Source organism: Brassica oleracea, chromosome C5 (genome assembly GCF_000695525.1).
Source record: "Brassica oleracea var. oleracea cultivar TO1000 chromosome C5, BOL, whole genome shotgun sequence".
NCBI classification, from domain to species: domain Eukaryota; kingdom Viridiplantae; phylum Streptophyta; class Magnoliopsida; order Brassicales; family Brassicaceae; genus Brassica; species Brassica oleracea.
In genome coordinates this window covers 7307259-7320308 of record NC_027752.1, presented here as the reverse complement: position 1 = coordinate 7320308, position 13050 = coordinate 7307259, and the positions used below count along the sequence as shown (strand labels likewise).

The 13050-nt window shown below is 37.2% G+C and overlaps 3 protein-coding genes across 3 annotated transcripts in view; 1 reads left to right on the top strand and 2 right to left on the bottom strand.

Annotated features, from left to right (window-relative positions):
• Nucleotides 1-760, bottom strand: part of LOC106344396 — a 1247-nt gene extending 487 nt beyond the window's left edge. Inside the window, exons 1-2 of the mRNA XM_013783786.1 lie at nucleotides 381-760; nucleotides 20-287 (exon numbers count right to left, since the gene is read on the bottom strand). Coding sequence (XP_013639240.1) covers nucleotides 20-287; nucleotides 381-760 — 648 coding nt within the window. The remainder of the gene's footprint in view (nucleotides 1-19; nucleotides 288-380) is intronic.
• A 1752-nt stretch (nucleotides 761-2512) lies between these two features.
• Nucleotides 2513-4086, bottom strand: LOC106294106 (probable 2-oxoglutarate-dependent dioxygenase AOP1). Its single transcript, XM_013729715.1, has 4 exons — nucleotides 4050-4086; nucleotides 3520-3911; nucleotides 2945-3269; nucleotides 2513-2870 (listed from the first exon to the last, which is right to left on the bottom strand). The coding sequence occupies exons 2-4, from the start codon at nucleotides 3900-3902 to the stop codon at nucleotides 2583-2585; spliced, it is 996 nt and encodes a 331-aa protein (XP_013585169.1). The 5' UTR covers nucleotides 3903-3911; nucleotides 4050-4086; the 3' UTR covers nucleotides 2513-2582.
• A 2953-nt stretch (nucleotides 4087-7039) lies between these two features.
• Nucleotides 7040-13043, top strand: LOC106295053 (ABC transporter G family member 40). The gene is made up of 19 exons (XM_013730826.1): nucleotides 7040-7362; nucleotides 7467-7587; nucleotides 7688-7776; nucleotides 7907-7991; nucleotides 8077-8236; nucleotides 8329-8459; nucleotides 8540-9214; nucleotides 9290-9606; nucleotides 9764-9924; nucleotides 10021-10124; nucleotides 10198-10354; nucleotides 10442-10605; nucleotides 10686-11018; nucleotides 11105-11395; nucleotides 11484-11567; nucleotides 11664-11797; nucleotides 11861-12088; nucleotides 12176-12602; nucleotides 12722-13043. Exons 1-19 carry the CDS (start codon nucleotides 7040-7042, stop codon nucleotides 12977-12979), a joined length of 4242 nt encoding a protein of 1413 aa, XP_013586280.1. The 3' UTR covers nucleotides 12980-13043.
• The last annotated feature ends 7 nt before the right edge of the window (nucleotides 13044-13050 follow it).

Sequence of the window (13050 nt, the reverse complement as noted above, 5' to 3'; positions counted from 1 at the left end):
TCTTCTTGAGTTTCTTTACCCTTAGAAACTTGTTCGGATCTAACCCACTTGTTAGATCCCTTCCATTTGGGATTGTAAGTTTTCCACGTTTATTATTGAAATGGCGACCATAACCTCGGTTGATCTGGTTCCTTCTTTCTGAATTTTCTACCGCCGTAGCATTCACTTCAGGGAATGCTTTGGCTCCCGTAGGTCGAAAATTGTGGTTTTTGATTAAGAGCTCATTGTTCTTTTCAGCCAACATGAGCGCAACCATCAATTCAGAAAATTTCGTGTATCCGCATTTTCTGTAAATTTCAGGCAAGAAGTGAAGCTGTTTGTGGAAAGTGTTATATGTTTTATTCATCATTTCTGCCTCAGAGACAGGATTACCACAATACTTCAGGAGTGTAACTATCCTCAGGACAGCGGAATTGTAATCCTCAACCTTTTGAAAATCTTGGAACCTCAGATTTTTCCACTCTTCTAGAGCGTGAGGGAGGTTGATTTGTCTCTGGTTATCGAACCTTTCTTTTAAAGTTTGCCACAGTTCAGCTGGGTCCTCGACGTTTGCATAGTCGTGCTTTAGATTTTCATCTAAATGCTTCTTTAGGAAGATTATCGCTTCGGCTATATGCTCGGGTGGTGATTTGTTACCGATTACAATTGTTTCGGTTATCTTTTTCATCACCAGATATGGTTTCACGTTTGTGACCCACCCGACGTAATTTTCGCCAGTTATTTTTAGGGTCAGGAACTGGAGTTTCTCGATGTTTGCCATTTGTATTTCTAAAACACAAAATAAAATATTTTATTAGAATTTCGTAATTTTAAAACGAACCATTTATATTGATAATACACGCAATTACAAGGAAAAGCAACGCATAGAAAATTAAACCGACATTAAGCGCAAATTCTCGAGGAGCGAATTCTCCAATAAAAATACCATACATAGAAGCAAAAATAAAAAATGCACATAAGACCAAAAATATGTGAATCATCTTTCTTGCAATGAAAAACCGGGATGTAGCGATTTGAAAATATTTGAGAGAAGATGAAATGTTTTGGATGAAGTAAATAAGTGAAGTATGAGTTGTATTTATAGATGAAAATCACTGTTCATGACCGTTGGAGAAAAATAAAATTTTTGAAAAATTTTCTTTGTGACCGTTGGTGTTAAATCGAGTGCACCAAAAATCAGTCTGAAAATATCGTATTAAACAGTCAATCAAATCTATAAAATTTCATAAAAAGTAAAAAAAATATGGCAATGAAATATTTATGTTATGACAATAAATCATGCGACGGCTCAGCCGGTCAATGCATAGTAATAAATAAATTATACGGCGGCTCGGCCGACCAATTAATAATAAACAGAATATAAGGCGGTTCGGCCGACCAATAAATAATAAACAGAATATAAGGCGGCTCGGCCGACCAATAAATTAATTAAATTACTAATAAATAATATAGACGGTATTCCGGCCATTATAACATGATATAAATAATAGTAGAGGCGATATACCGACCATTATGGCAGGGTATAAATGATAAAAATAAATTTTACCAAATTGAAGAACGATCATGCTGATAACGTGTTATAAAAAGAACTGGAATTTTATTGTATCGCGGGAATTTAAATAAAGGCAAAATTTATATTCGTAGAATTTTTAACACTGATAAAAAGAGTTTATTATAGAGAGAAGAGAAGGTTGATGGATGATTTATAAACTATTTATCATAGAAGTTAAAAAGTAGGATTTAGTCGAGTGGCAGCTTTTCGTAACGAATTATAACTTTTATTGGAAATTCTCTAATGCTAACCAGACGAGTCCTTCATTTTGTGAAGAACATTAAAGCTTGAAGTGATATGGTGGTGATCGTGACTCGTGATCACGTTTTTGTAGTCCCTGATACCAAACGCGCCCGACGAAGACGAAGAAGATCTGAATTCTCCCTACCGTCGCCGTCGATCTCCTTCCACAGCCAGAAATGTGGGGTTTCGACATTAGAAAGACGATTTGCATTCTGGAGATCTGGAGGGAGAGTGCCGCGGATCCCCTTCTGTTTGAGCTGGATCCTTGTGCTAAATGAAATGGGTTCGACCAGTCCACGTCTGACGTGAGTTTTAGGCTCGATCGTGGCGTCGTCTTGAGAAGCGTGGAGAGGAGGAGACAGTGGAGGAGGAGGAGGAGATGAGATCTGAAACATTTTTCGATAAAGAATTGACGTGTACTATCAAAATAAGTAGATTGGTTGTTCAAGATTTTTCATTTGATGACATGTCAATCCCTCCGTTATTTTAAAAGCTGAATTGTCATGTTGTGGAGAGAACCTGGCTCCATTGTTGTGTTGATTTCCACGACCAAAAATGGAACTAAAAAAAGATAGAAAAGATTTAAAACTAACTTAAAGCTCATGTTAGTCTAGATAAGGCGCATTTCCATTTTAATTGTTTGCAAAAGGATGTTTATATGCACACTGTAGTTTTAAATCATTGACAGCTTGATTTCAAGACCAAAGAGTCCAAAAAGGTTAAAAATCACACTTAATTTCAAAAGATATAATAAAGCAGACATCGATATACATTTTGGTTGAAATAATCAGGTTTGTGTATGATTGTGGTTTGGTTCATGCGCTTGTTGGATACCACAATAGGCCTTGGTCATGGTACGGTGTGCCTTGAGATGAACCTCCACTGTTTCGTAGAAAGCGAGAAGTCCGTCATGGTGAAAGGGTTTGTATGCTAAAGGATGGTCCTTGTCCACCATCACCTCTGGTGTCGATATCATGTTTTCTTGGAACGAGAAGAAACCAAATGAATACCTCATTTCCACGCTCTCCATCTCCACCTTGTGGTAACACGATTTGATTCTGTCGTTGCTCCACGCCTGATGATATATATTGGCGCACATGATTAGTTTTACAGCACATAAAACTCGAGTTGGTAGTTTTTAGTTTGTACCATGATGGCGTCGCCTGCTATAACAGCAAACTTGGTTGGTGAAGGGATAAAAGGATACCAAACGTCCTCTTTCTCGGATTTCAACATGAGTCCAGTGATGTGGTTCTGATGGAGAATGGAGATGAAGCTCTTGTCCGTATGAGAAATGAACTTCCTGTTGGGCTCTCCATTAGGGAGTCTTCTGTATTTCAGCAACCTAAGAAGGTAACGTGATCCTCTTATGTGTTTCTCTGTATACCTCTCTAGGTTATAGCTTTCAAAGAGCATCCTTATCACCAGTTGCTCCAGCTCCGCTTGCATTTTCGCATATGCGTTAACAGTTTCACTAGAACAACATCGTTAACACATAACAAATGTTGATTTTGGAAGTGAATTAAGTCTATGTGCACAAGTAAAACGCCACGTTCATTGGGTAATAACTGTAAATTTTTCATTCAGATAATTAATATATAAACTCTAAAACGAGTATTTATTTCATCCATGTTTTGCTTTTTTTAAGTATTTTTATTTTATTTTCCCACATCCATAATAGTAATAAAGACTTTATATTAAATCACTTGATAAATAAGTAATACCAGAAACGGTCATTGTTATGATGATCAGGCCACATGAGACTGGAGAATCGGCGGCACTGTTGGATATCGTTGGCTTGGTCGATACCAAGACCTTCATGAACGGGCTGATCATCGGAGCTCATGGTTATGTAGCCGTGTCCAGCCTTGTGGTTCTCGTTCTTTACCTTAACTTCGGGAGGAAGATCAAGTAGTTCCTTGGAAGCCTCTAGAACTGACTTGTGGAGTTCTGCTGGAAAGCTGTTGTACTCGGCCACGAACCAACCATGGTGTTCCATGGCTTCACGGACGCTGTTTCTCGTCGAGTTCCAGAGCTCTGTTCCCGGTTTCATGTTCTTGTCGGAGAGGTTGATGACCGGAAGGTCTTGAGTTTCATTCCCACCCATTTGACTATCCTACACAATCAGAGTTAAGCAAATCATTAGAAAAGTATAGTGTAATAATAAATGAATGTATTGTTGTTCATAACACATGAATATATGATCCAATCTTTCTATTAGCTAAGAAAATAAACTTAAAATACGAAAATTTACCAGTCTGCTCACTAATTTGAATTGATATATGCCTAAAACTTATAGTTTTGAAATGAAATCGAATATGTGTTTATACTCTTATTGAAAGATACTTCAGTCAGTTTGTATAAGATGCTTTCGTTGACTTTTGTCTGTATTTGGGTGAGAGTCTTCTGTATTATTGGGCTATTATAAGGCCTGCTCAGGTTAATTCAACAAAAGCCCGTTATTTTATTCTCGAACCGAGTGGGGTCCTTATTGGTCGACACTGTGTTTGACATTTCCTAATTTTGTCAACTGTAAAGTATACCTTTGACTTTCTTAAACCTCGGACGTTAACTACCTTCGGTTTGTTTTTAGTCTCGTTAATTTTAATTATATGTCCGATTTTTGGCTTACCCTTGTAAATTAAATAGGAGCAGAACGCTGGACCAATAAATATGATTCGCAACAACTACCAAAGAGCCTACTTTTAATTGCCCTACCAATAACTGTTTCATTAGCCAACATTAATGCTCCACCAAAGCTATTTTCCGGTTAGGGACGTACCTTTTGGTTGAAACAACAGTCACCCCCATATTTAAAAGGTCTCGATAAAATTTGATAGGAAACTTCCAAGAATGTGGCTGTGTGAAGACGTTAATGAACAACATTAATTTCATCTTCGTTGATTCTAGTAGAATCTTCAAATGAGGCTATTATATTATACTCCATCTGTTTCCAAAATTAAGATGTTTTAGATTTTTTAATTATTCCACAAAGATAGATTTTTTATATGTTTAAAGTATTTTTTTATACTTTTAAGAAACATTAAATAAAAATATTTGAATTGATTAAATTTCATTGGTGAAAAATTATTGGAAAGTGTATAATAAAATAAACGAAAAATTAAATTATAAACATTTATTGAATTCTTAATAAGCGTGAACACTTTAAAAAATCTTACTTTCGGAAACAGAGGGAATATGTTTTTCTAACTAACATTATTATTATACGTTCATTACACATTTTAAGGTTTGATTGGTTGATGGCGTGGCTTTAAATTTTTTTACTCTAATATTTAGGTTTTGGATTTTTTAGCTGTGGGTTAAAACTTTTTTTTGCCGTAGAATTTTTTCCAAAGCACTGAATAAGATCTTTAAAGAAATTGATTTCTAAAACTAATATATTTTCTTTATAAAGTTTTGGCTGTAGATTTATTTTTGTAAACTAAAGCATAATTGTTTTAAAAGATGGCTACGGAATATAAAATGGACTATCCACAGGTTCTGCAACATCTTCCAGTCAACCTTTTACTTGTGGCCGATTGCACTTTTACCAATAAAATATATCTTTATTCAGTGCTATCTTGTTAGGTTAATTAACAAATTAAGTCCCAACTCAATGGTACTAAAATCAAACACATAACTTCATCTTAATTTTTTTTTGTCATCAACTTCATCTTAATCTTCTTTTTTTCAAACCACGTAACGTGAACTTTTCGGATGCGGGTTTAGCTTTAGAAAATCAAATAAAATAACGTGCAAAATATGTATATTTTTATATAGGTAAAGTCCAAGCGGATACAATTCAATTAAATAATGGCGGTTTGGGAACAAGGGCTTGCAGAAGGCAACTTAACTAGAATCGTCAAAGTCTAAACGCCAAACTCACTATTAGGATTTACAATCGTTTGATTTCTCCACATTACTATTTAAATTGCATATATTCATGCTATCTATTAATTTTCCGGTAAGTGGTTATTTTCAATAAGTGTTCAGTATAGCATGTAAGTAATATTAGAAAAATGGTAATATACTTGATGCATGTTTTTGCTTCCTCAGCGTAGATGTAGCAATTATTTTGTACTCTCTGTTTTTTTAAGATTTTAAATTTTAGAATTTTCAAACATATTAAAAAAACATATCAATTTATGATTATCAAACGCATAATTTTTTGTAGTTAATATTTTCCACAACTTCTATCCAATAAACACAAATTTATTTCTTAAACTTCACAATTTAACATTAAGGAATTTATTGAAAAAGTAAAGACTGTTTTTTTTTTAACAATTTTTTTTCTAAAATATACATTTTTCAGAACGAATGAAGTAATATTTATCAGATTTTTTACACATTGACAGAACAAATATATGAGCTTACGGATTTGAGTTCAGTTTTTTTTTATTTCCTATGTATTTTTTTTTTATGTTTGCTTGCTAATAATGGGCAATATTTTTTTTTGGCAGTTCAATTTTTTTTTTTTGACCATTTTTAATATATCGTATGAAGATCTTCGTACTCCAATTTAAGTTTTATTTGTTGTATTTATAATGACAAAAACAAAAAAACTGTCCAAGATCATTGATGCATAAAGAACGTATGAAAAAAGACATGATTAATTGACAAAAAAAAAGAGAGAAAAAGACATGATTATGTTTCAAAAAACCTTTTATTATTAAGTTCACACTGTACAATATGATTCTGGTGAAAAGTTATAAAAGTTTAGAAGTGGGATCAATTAATGAAATGAAACGGTGCTGTTTTATCATTATCTTCTCATAGAGACATATTAGAAGTTTCTAATACCTTTAGGATCAAGGTTTACGTTGGTATATCTACAGGATTCGCTTTCCTAATATGCTGCTTCTAGATGTCCCAGAGAGAGTCACAGCTGACGTAAGCTTTCTCCTTTTACTATTTGTAAATTCAAAGTACACCAAGGAAAAAGCGTAGAACGTCAGTCTCTTCGTCACGTTCCGTCTCTGATTTTTCCACCTTTTTTTAATCAAAATACATGCATGTGCTTATATTCGTGAATAACTATATCTCCTCTGCCAAATATGTATATATACGAGAACACAAACCCTACATTCATTTCATCATTCATCTCACATTTCTCTTCTTTTTTTTTTTGCTCCATATGTTTGCATAACTTATTCTTTAATTCTTGATCTGATATAAACAAAAAAAAAGAGAGAGAAGAGAAAAAGAAAAAACATTTGATTTCTGGGATTCACTAATCCGAGGAAAATGGAAGGAACTAGTTTTCAGAAAGCGAGTAACAGTTTGAGAAGAGACTCCTCTGCGTGGAAGAGAGATTCAGGAATGGAGATTTTCTCCAGGTCTTCTAGAGAAGAAGACGATGAAGAAGCTTTGAAATGGGCTGCTCTTGAGAAGCTCCCTACCTTTGACCGTCTCAGGAAAGGAATCCTCACTGCCTCTCATGGCATCAACCAGATCGACATTGAGAAGCTTGGATTCCAAGATACCAAGAAACTGCTCGAGAGGCTTATCAAAGTCGGTGACGACGAGCATGAGAAGCTCCTCTGGAAACTCAAGAACCGTATCGACAGGTAAACAAGTCTTGATCCAATCTAACACAACCTCTCTTTTCAATAGAAACAGAGGAGCTCTGTTTTTTTTTTGGGCTGTGTACTAATTTTTTCTAAAATGACAGGGTTGGAATAGATCTTCCGACAATAGAAGTACGGTTTGATCATCTAAAAGTTGAAGCAGAGGTTCATGTCGGTGGCAGAGCTTTACCCACGTTCGTTAATTTCATATCCAACTTTGCAGATGTAAGAATGCTTTTTACATATTCTTTTTTTTCCTGCTTTATATATTCAAAAAAAAAAAAACAAATCTAACAACAGTCTTTATTCGATTGTTATATACCAGAAGCTCCTGAACTCTCTGCACCTCCTTCCCAACCGGAAGAAGAAGTTCACTATACTCAATGACGTCAGTGGAATCGTTAAGCCCGGCAGGTGAATTTTCAGATTCCGTTATCTATTTCTATATAAAATGATTTTGGTTATTTTATTGAGATATTGTTAAAATATTTGAACTTGTTGACCACTTTAAGAAAATAATAAAAAAAAACTTTTAATTGTACAGGATGGCTCTGCTTTTGGGTCCTCCAAGTTCTGGCAAAACGACCCTTTTGCTTGCCTTGGCGGGAAAGCTTGACCACGAACTAAAGGTTCCAACTTTGCCTCTTTCTCTTTGTTTCAGACTTATGTGAAAATGGAATCAAAATATTAAACCTATCATTATTTGGTCTGTAGGAAACTGGAAGAGTGACATACAATGGTCATGGAATGAATGAGTTTGTGCCACAAAGAGCAGCTGCATATATAGGTCAAAACGATGTTCACATCGGCGAAATGACAGTTCGTGAGACTTTTGCTTACGCAGCTCGCTTCCAAGGTGTTGGTTCACGTTATGGTGAGTTTTTGGTTTTAACCATTTTCTCAAAAAAAATTCGTTTTGGTATATGTTGATTTTTGCTGACCGTCACTGTTTTTGTGGTGCATTAGATATGTTGACGGAGTTGGCAAGAAGGGAGAAGGAAGCAAACATCAAACCTGATCCTGATATTGATGTCTTCATGAAGGCGACATCAACAACAGGTGAAGAAACAAATGTGATGACAGATTACATCCTTAAGGTATAGTTTCATTCAAACATTTTTTTTTATAAGAAAATTATCGAAGTCTTAGACTGAACTCATATAAGCTTCTTTTATAGATCTTAGGGCTTGAAGTCTGCGCAGACACAATGGTCGGTGATGATATGTTGAGAGGTATCTCCGGAGGACAAAAGAAGCGTGTCACAACTGGTGAGATGCTGGTCGGACCGTCTAGGGCTTTGTTCATGGACGAGATATCCACTGGTTTAGACAGCTCAACGACGTACCAGATAGTGAACTCTCTCAGAAACTATGTTCACATCTTCAACGGGACAGCTCTGATCTCTCTGCTTCAGCCTGCCCCCGAGACATTCGATCTCTTCGATGATATTTTCCTCATTGCGGAAGGTGAGATCATCTACGAGGGCCCACGTGAGCATGTGGTGGAGTTCTTTGAGACCATGGGATTCAAATGCCCTCCAAGAAAAGGTGTCGCTGATTTTCTTCAAGAAGTGACGTCAAAGAAAGACCAAATGCAGTACTGGGCACGACCTGATGAGCCTTACAGGTTCATAAGAGTGAGGGAGTTCGCAGAGGCGTTTCAATCGTTCCATGTTGGGAGGAGAATGGGAGATGAGCTTGCCGTGCCGTTTGACAAGAAGAAGAGCCATCCAGCTGCTCTAACCACCAAGAAGTATGGAGTTGGTATCAAAGAACTTGTCAACACAAGCTTCTCCAGAGAGTATCTACTCATGAAAAGAAACTCATTTGTTTACTACTTCAAGTTCGGACAAGTAAGTGGAATACCAACTCTTCTCATTTGTTTCAAAATCTTCAAGGCAGATTCATGAACATGTTGTTGTTTACAGCTGCTGGTGATGGCATTTGCGACAATGACTCTGTTCTTTAGGACAGAGATGCAAAAGAAGACTGTAGTAGATGGGAGTCTCTACACAGGAGCCTTGTTCTTCATCCTTATGATGCTCATGTTCAATGGAATGTCTGAACTTTCAATGACCATTGCAAAACTTCCTGTGTTTTACAAACAAAGAGACCTACTCTTCTACCCTGCATGGGTTTACTCTCTGCCTCCTTGGCTTCTCAAGATCCCTATAAGCTTCATCGAAGCCGCTCTCACAGCATTCATCACTTACTATGTCATCGGCTTTGACCCCAACATTGGAAGGTATATTATAATAATACACTAGATTTTGACATGTCGCTTGCGTAATAATATTTTGTTTGGCAAACATTTTTTTTTATTACATACACCAAACAACTAAATATGAATCATTTGGTTACTCAAGAGTTGATAAGAATGAATGCTTCTCGGTTACTTGCAGGTTGTTTAAGCAGTATATTCTACTCGTGCTCATGAACCAGATGGCTTCAGCATTGTTTAAGATGGTGGCAGCATTGGGAAGAAACATGATCGTTGCAAACACATTTGGTGCGTTTGCGATGCTCGTCTTCTTTGCCTTGGGTGGTGTGGTACTTTCAAAAGGTATGTGTTCATCTCATTCATATACGTTTACATCAAGTTTCTAACATAACTCAAAATCAAAATCTCAAACCATTTATTTTACTATTGTCAAAACAGATGATATTAAGAAGTGGTGGATTTGGGGTTACTGGATCTCACCAATCATGTACGGACAGAACGCTATTGTGGCCAACGAGTTCTTCGGACACAGCTGGAGTCGAGTAAGTATCCATCCCCCTATCAAGGTTTTGGTATCATGTTTTAGACGTGACTGATACGTTGATTGTATTACAGGCTGTTCCAAACTCAAGTGATACACTTGGAGTTACTGTCCTAAAGTCACGTGGTTTCTTACCACATGCATACTGGTACTGGATTGGAACTGGAGCCTTACTCGGATACGTGGTGCTATTTAACTTTGGCTTCACGCTAGCTCTAACATATCTCAACTGTATGTAACCAATCATTTTACTTGATCACATCTCTGATACAACATTTTATTTATTCCTCTAACCATATGAACTTTCCATATGTACAGCCTTGGGAAAGCCTCAAGCTGTTTTAACGGAAGAGCCTGCAAGTAACGAGACAGAACTTCTCGTGGTTGAAGCAAATGCTAATAAGAAAAAAGGAATGGTGCTTCCATTTGAGCCGCATTCAATAACCTTCGACAATGTTATATACTCAGTTGACATGCCTCAGGTAACAACAACATCCTAGGCCCCTTTGAGTTCTCATCAATCAAATAAACTTCCTACTAATCTTTGTTTATTTTACAACAGGAAATGATAGAGCAAGGAACACAAGAAGACAGACTTGTCTTGTTGAAAGGTGTGAATGGTGCATTCAGGCCTGGCGTGCTTACAGCTCTCATGGGTGTCTCTGGCGCTGGCAAAACAACTCTGATGGATGTTCTTGCCGGAAGGAAAACCGGTGGTTACATTGATGGCAACATCACTATCTCCGGTTACCCTAAGAACCAACAAACATTTGCACGTATCTCAGGATACTGCGAACAAACCGATATCCATTCCCCACATGTTACGGTCTACGAGTCCTTGGTTTACTCAGCTTGGTTACGGTTACCTAAAGAAGTTGATTCAAACACAAGAAAGGTTATTTTTCAGACATTACCATTTCCAAGAATTAAATGAGTAAATCGAAATAGTACTAACAAATGTTTTTGGTTGTAATGGTGCAGATGTTCATAGATGAAGTTATGGATCTGGTGGAGCTAACGCCCCTGAGGCAAGCACTAGTGGGACTACCTGGTGAGAGCGGTTTGTCAACGGAGCAAAGAAAGAGACTGACCATCGCTGTGGAGCTGGTTGCAAACCCTTCCATCATCTTCATGGATGAACCTACTTCCGGATTGGATGCACGAGCTGCTGCCATCGTTATGAGAACCGTGAGGAACACGGTGGATACAGGGAGAACAGTCGTCTGCACCATCCACCAGCCTAGCATAGACATTTTTGAAGCCTTTGATGAGGTATATAAAAAAACACTTTTAACAAGAAAAATGAAAAAAAAAAAAAAACTTTAAAAACATTTGTTCTAATATGTTTGTGTATCTTCAGTTGTTCCTGCTGAAGCGTGGAGGTGAAGAGATCTACGTTGGACCTCTTGGACATGAATCAAGCCATTTGATCAACTACTTTGAGGTAACACATAAGACATAGTTAATCAAATTATATTCTACGTTTGTTTGTAGCTCAAGTAAGACATGGACTTAATATGTTAATTTAACTCAACAACAGAGTATTCAAGGAATCAGCAAGATCACAGAGGGTTACAACCCAGCAACGTGGATGCTTGAAGTTTCAACCACTTCTCAAGAAGCTGCTTTAGGAGTTGACTTCGCCCAACTCTACAAGAACTCAGAACTTTACACGTAAGTATTAAATATAATCACATTCAAGACGTTGTAGAATGTGATCTCACCAATCTTTTGTAGGAGAAACAAGGATCTTATCAAGGAGCTAAGCCAACCAGCTCCAGGGTCAAAAGACTTATACTTCCCCACACAATACTCACAATCATTCTGGACACAATGCATGGCTTCTCTATGGAAACAACACTGGTCCTACTGGAGAAACCCTCCTTACACCGCCGTCAGATTCCTCTTCACAATCGGTATCGCTCTCATGTTCGGCACAATGTTCTGGGACCTCGGAGGCAAAACGTAAGCCTAATTAACCTCCAAGAAACAAAACGTGACTTCCAAGTTTCGACCTAAACACTTAATTAATTTTTCTTGTTTCATCTACAGGAGAACGCAACAAGATTTATCAAACGCTATGGGCTCGATGTACACAGCTGTTCTCTTCCTCGGACTACAAAACGCTGCTTCAGTTCAACCTGTCGTCAACGTCGAGAGAACAGTCTTTTACCGAGAACAAGCCGCTGGAATGTACTCCGCCATGCCGTATGCTTTCGCTCAGGTGTTCATAGAGATGCCTTACGTTCTTGTGCAAGCTGTGGTGTACGGTCTCATAGTGTATGCGATGATAGGGTTCGAGTGGACCGCTGCTAAGTTCTTTTGGTACCTCTTCTTTATGTATGGATCGTTCTTGACTTTCACCTTTTACGGTATGATGGCTGTTGCTATGACTCCTAACCACCACATCGCCTCCGTCGTCTCATCCGCCTTCTACGGCATATGGAATCTCTTCTCCGGCTTCCTCATCCCTCGTCCGGTAACTACACCAAAATCTTGAAAATTATCGTTGTTACTAATTAATTTCAAAAAGGGGCTTGGACTTATTTTATTATTACGTTTTTGACCCTAAACTTTTGTTTTGGTTTGGTAAAACAGAGTATGCCGGTTTGGTGGGAGTGGTACTACTGGCTTTGCCCTGTTTCATGGACACTGTATGGATTAATCACATCACAGTTCGGTGATATTACTGAACCGATGGCAGATGGTACGAGCGTGAAGCAATTTATCAAAGATTTCTATGGATTCAGAGAAGGTTTCTTGGGAGTGGTTGCTGCCATGAACGTTATCTTTCCATTGGCCTTTGCTATCATCTTTGCTATTGGAATCAAGAGTTTCAACTTCCAAAAGAGATAGAACATTTTTACATTCTTCATTATTTGAAAAATTATACAACTTAGCATTCTACTTCCTGTAACACAAATAAA

Bases quoted from the DNA above. Each gene is read 5' to 3' on its own strand.
- LOC106295053 (XM_013730826.1), top strand. From the start codon at position 7,040: ATGGAAGGAACTAGTTTTCAGAAAGCGAGTAACAGTTTGAGAAGAGAC. The intron at 8,460-8,539 runs GTATAGTTTCAT...CTTCTTTTATAG, and splicing joins TGACAGATTACATCCTTAAG to ATCTTAGGGCTTGAAGTCTG. The intron at 10,355-10,441 runs GTATGTAACCAA...CCATATGTACAG, and splicing joins AGCTCTAACATATCTCAACT to CCTTGGGAAAGCCTCAAGCT.
- LOC106294106 (XM_013729715.1), bottom strand. From the start codon at position 3,902: ATGGGTGGGAATGAAACTCAAGACCTTCCGGTCATCAACCTCTCCGAC. The intron at 3,270-3,519 runs GTATTACTTATT...ATGTTGTTCTAG, and splicing joins CATAACAATGACCGTTTCTG to TGAAACTGTTAACGCATATG. The intron at 2,871-2,944 runs GTACAAACTAAA...ATATATCATCAG, and splicing joins TAGCAGGCGACGCCATCATG to GCGTGGAGCAACGACAGAAT.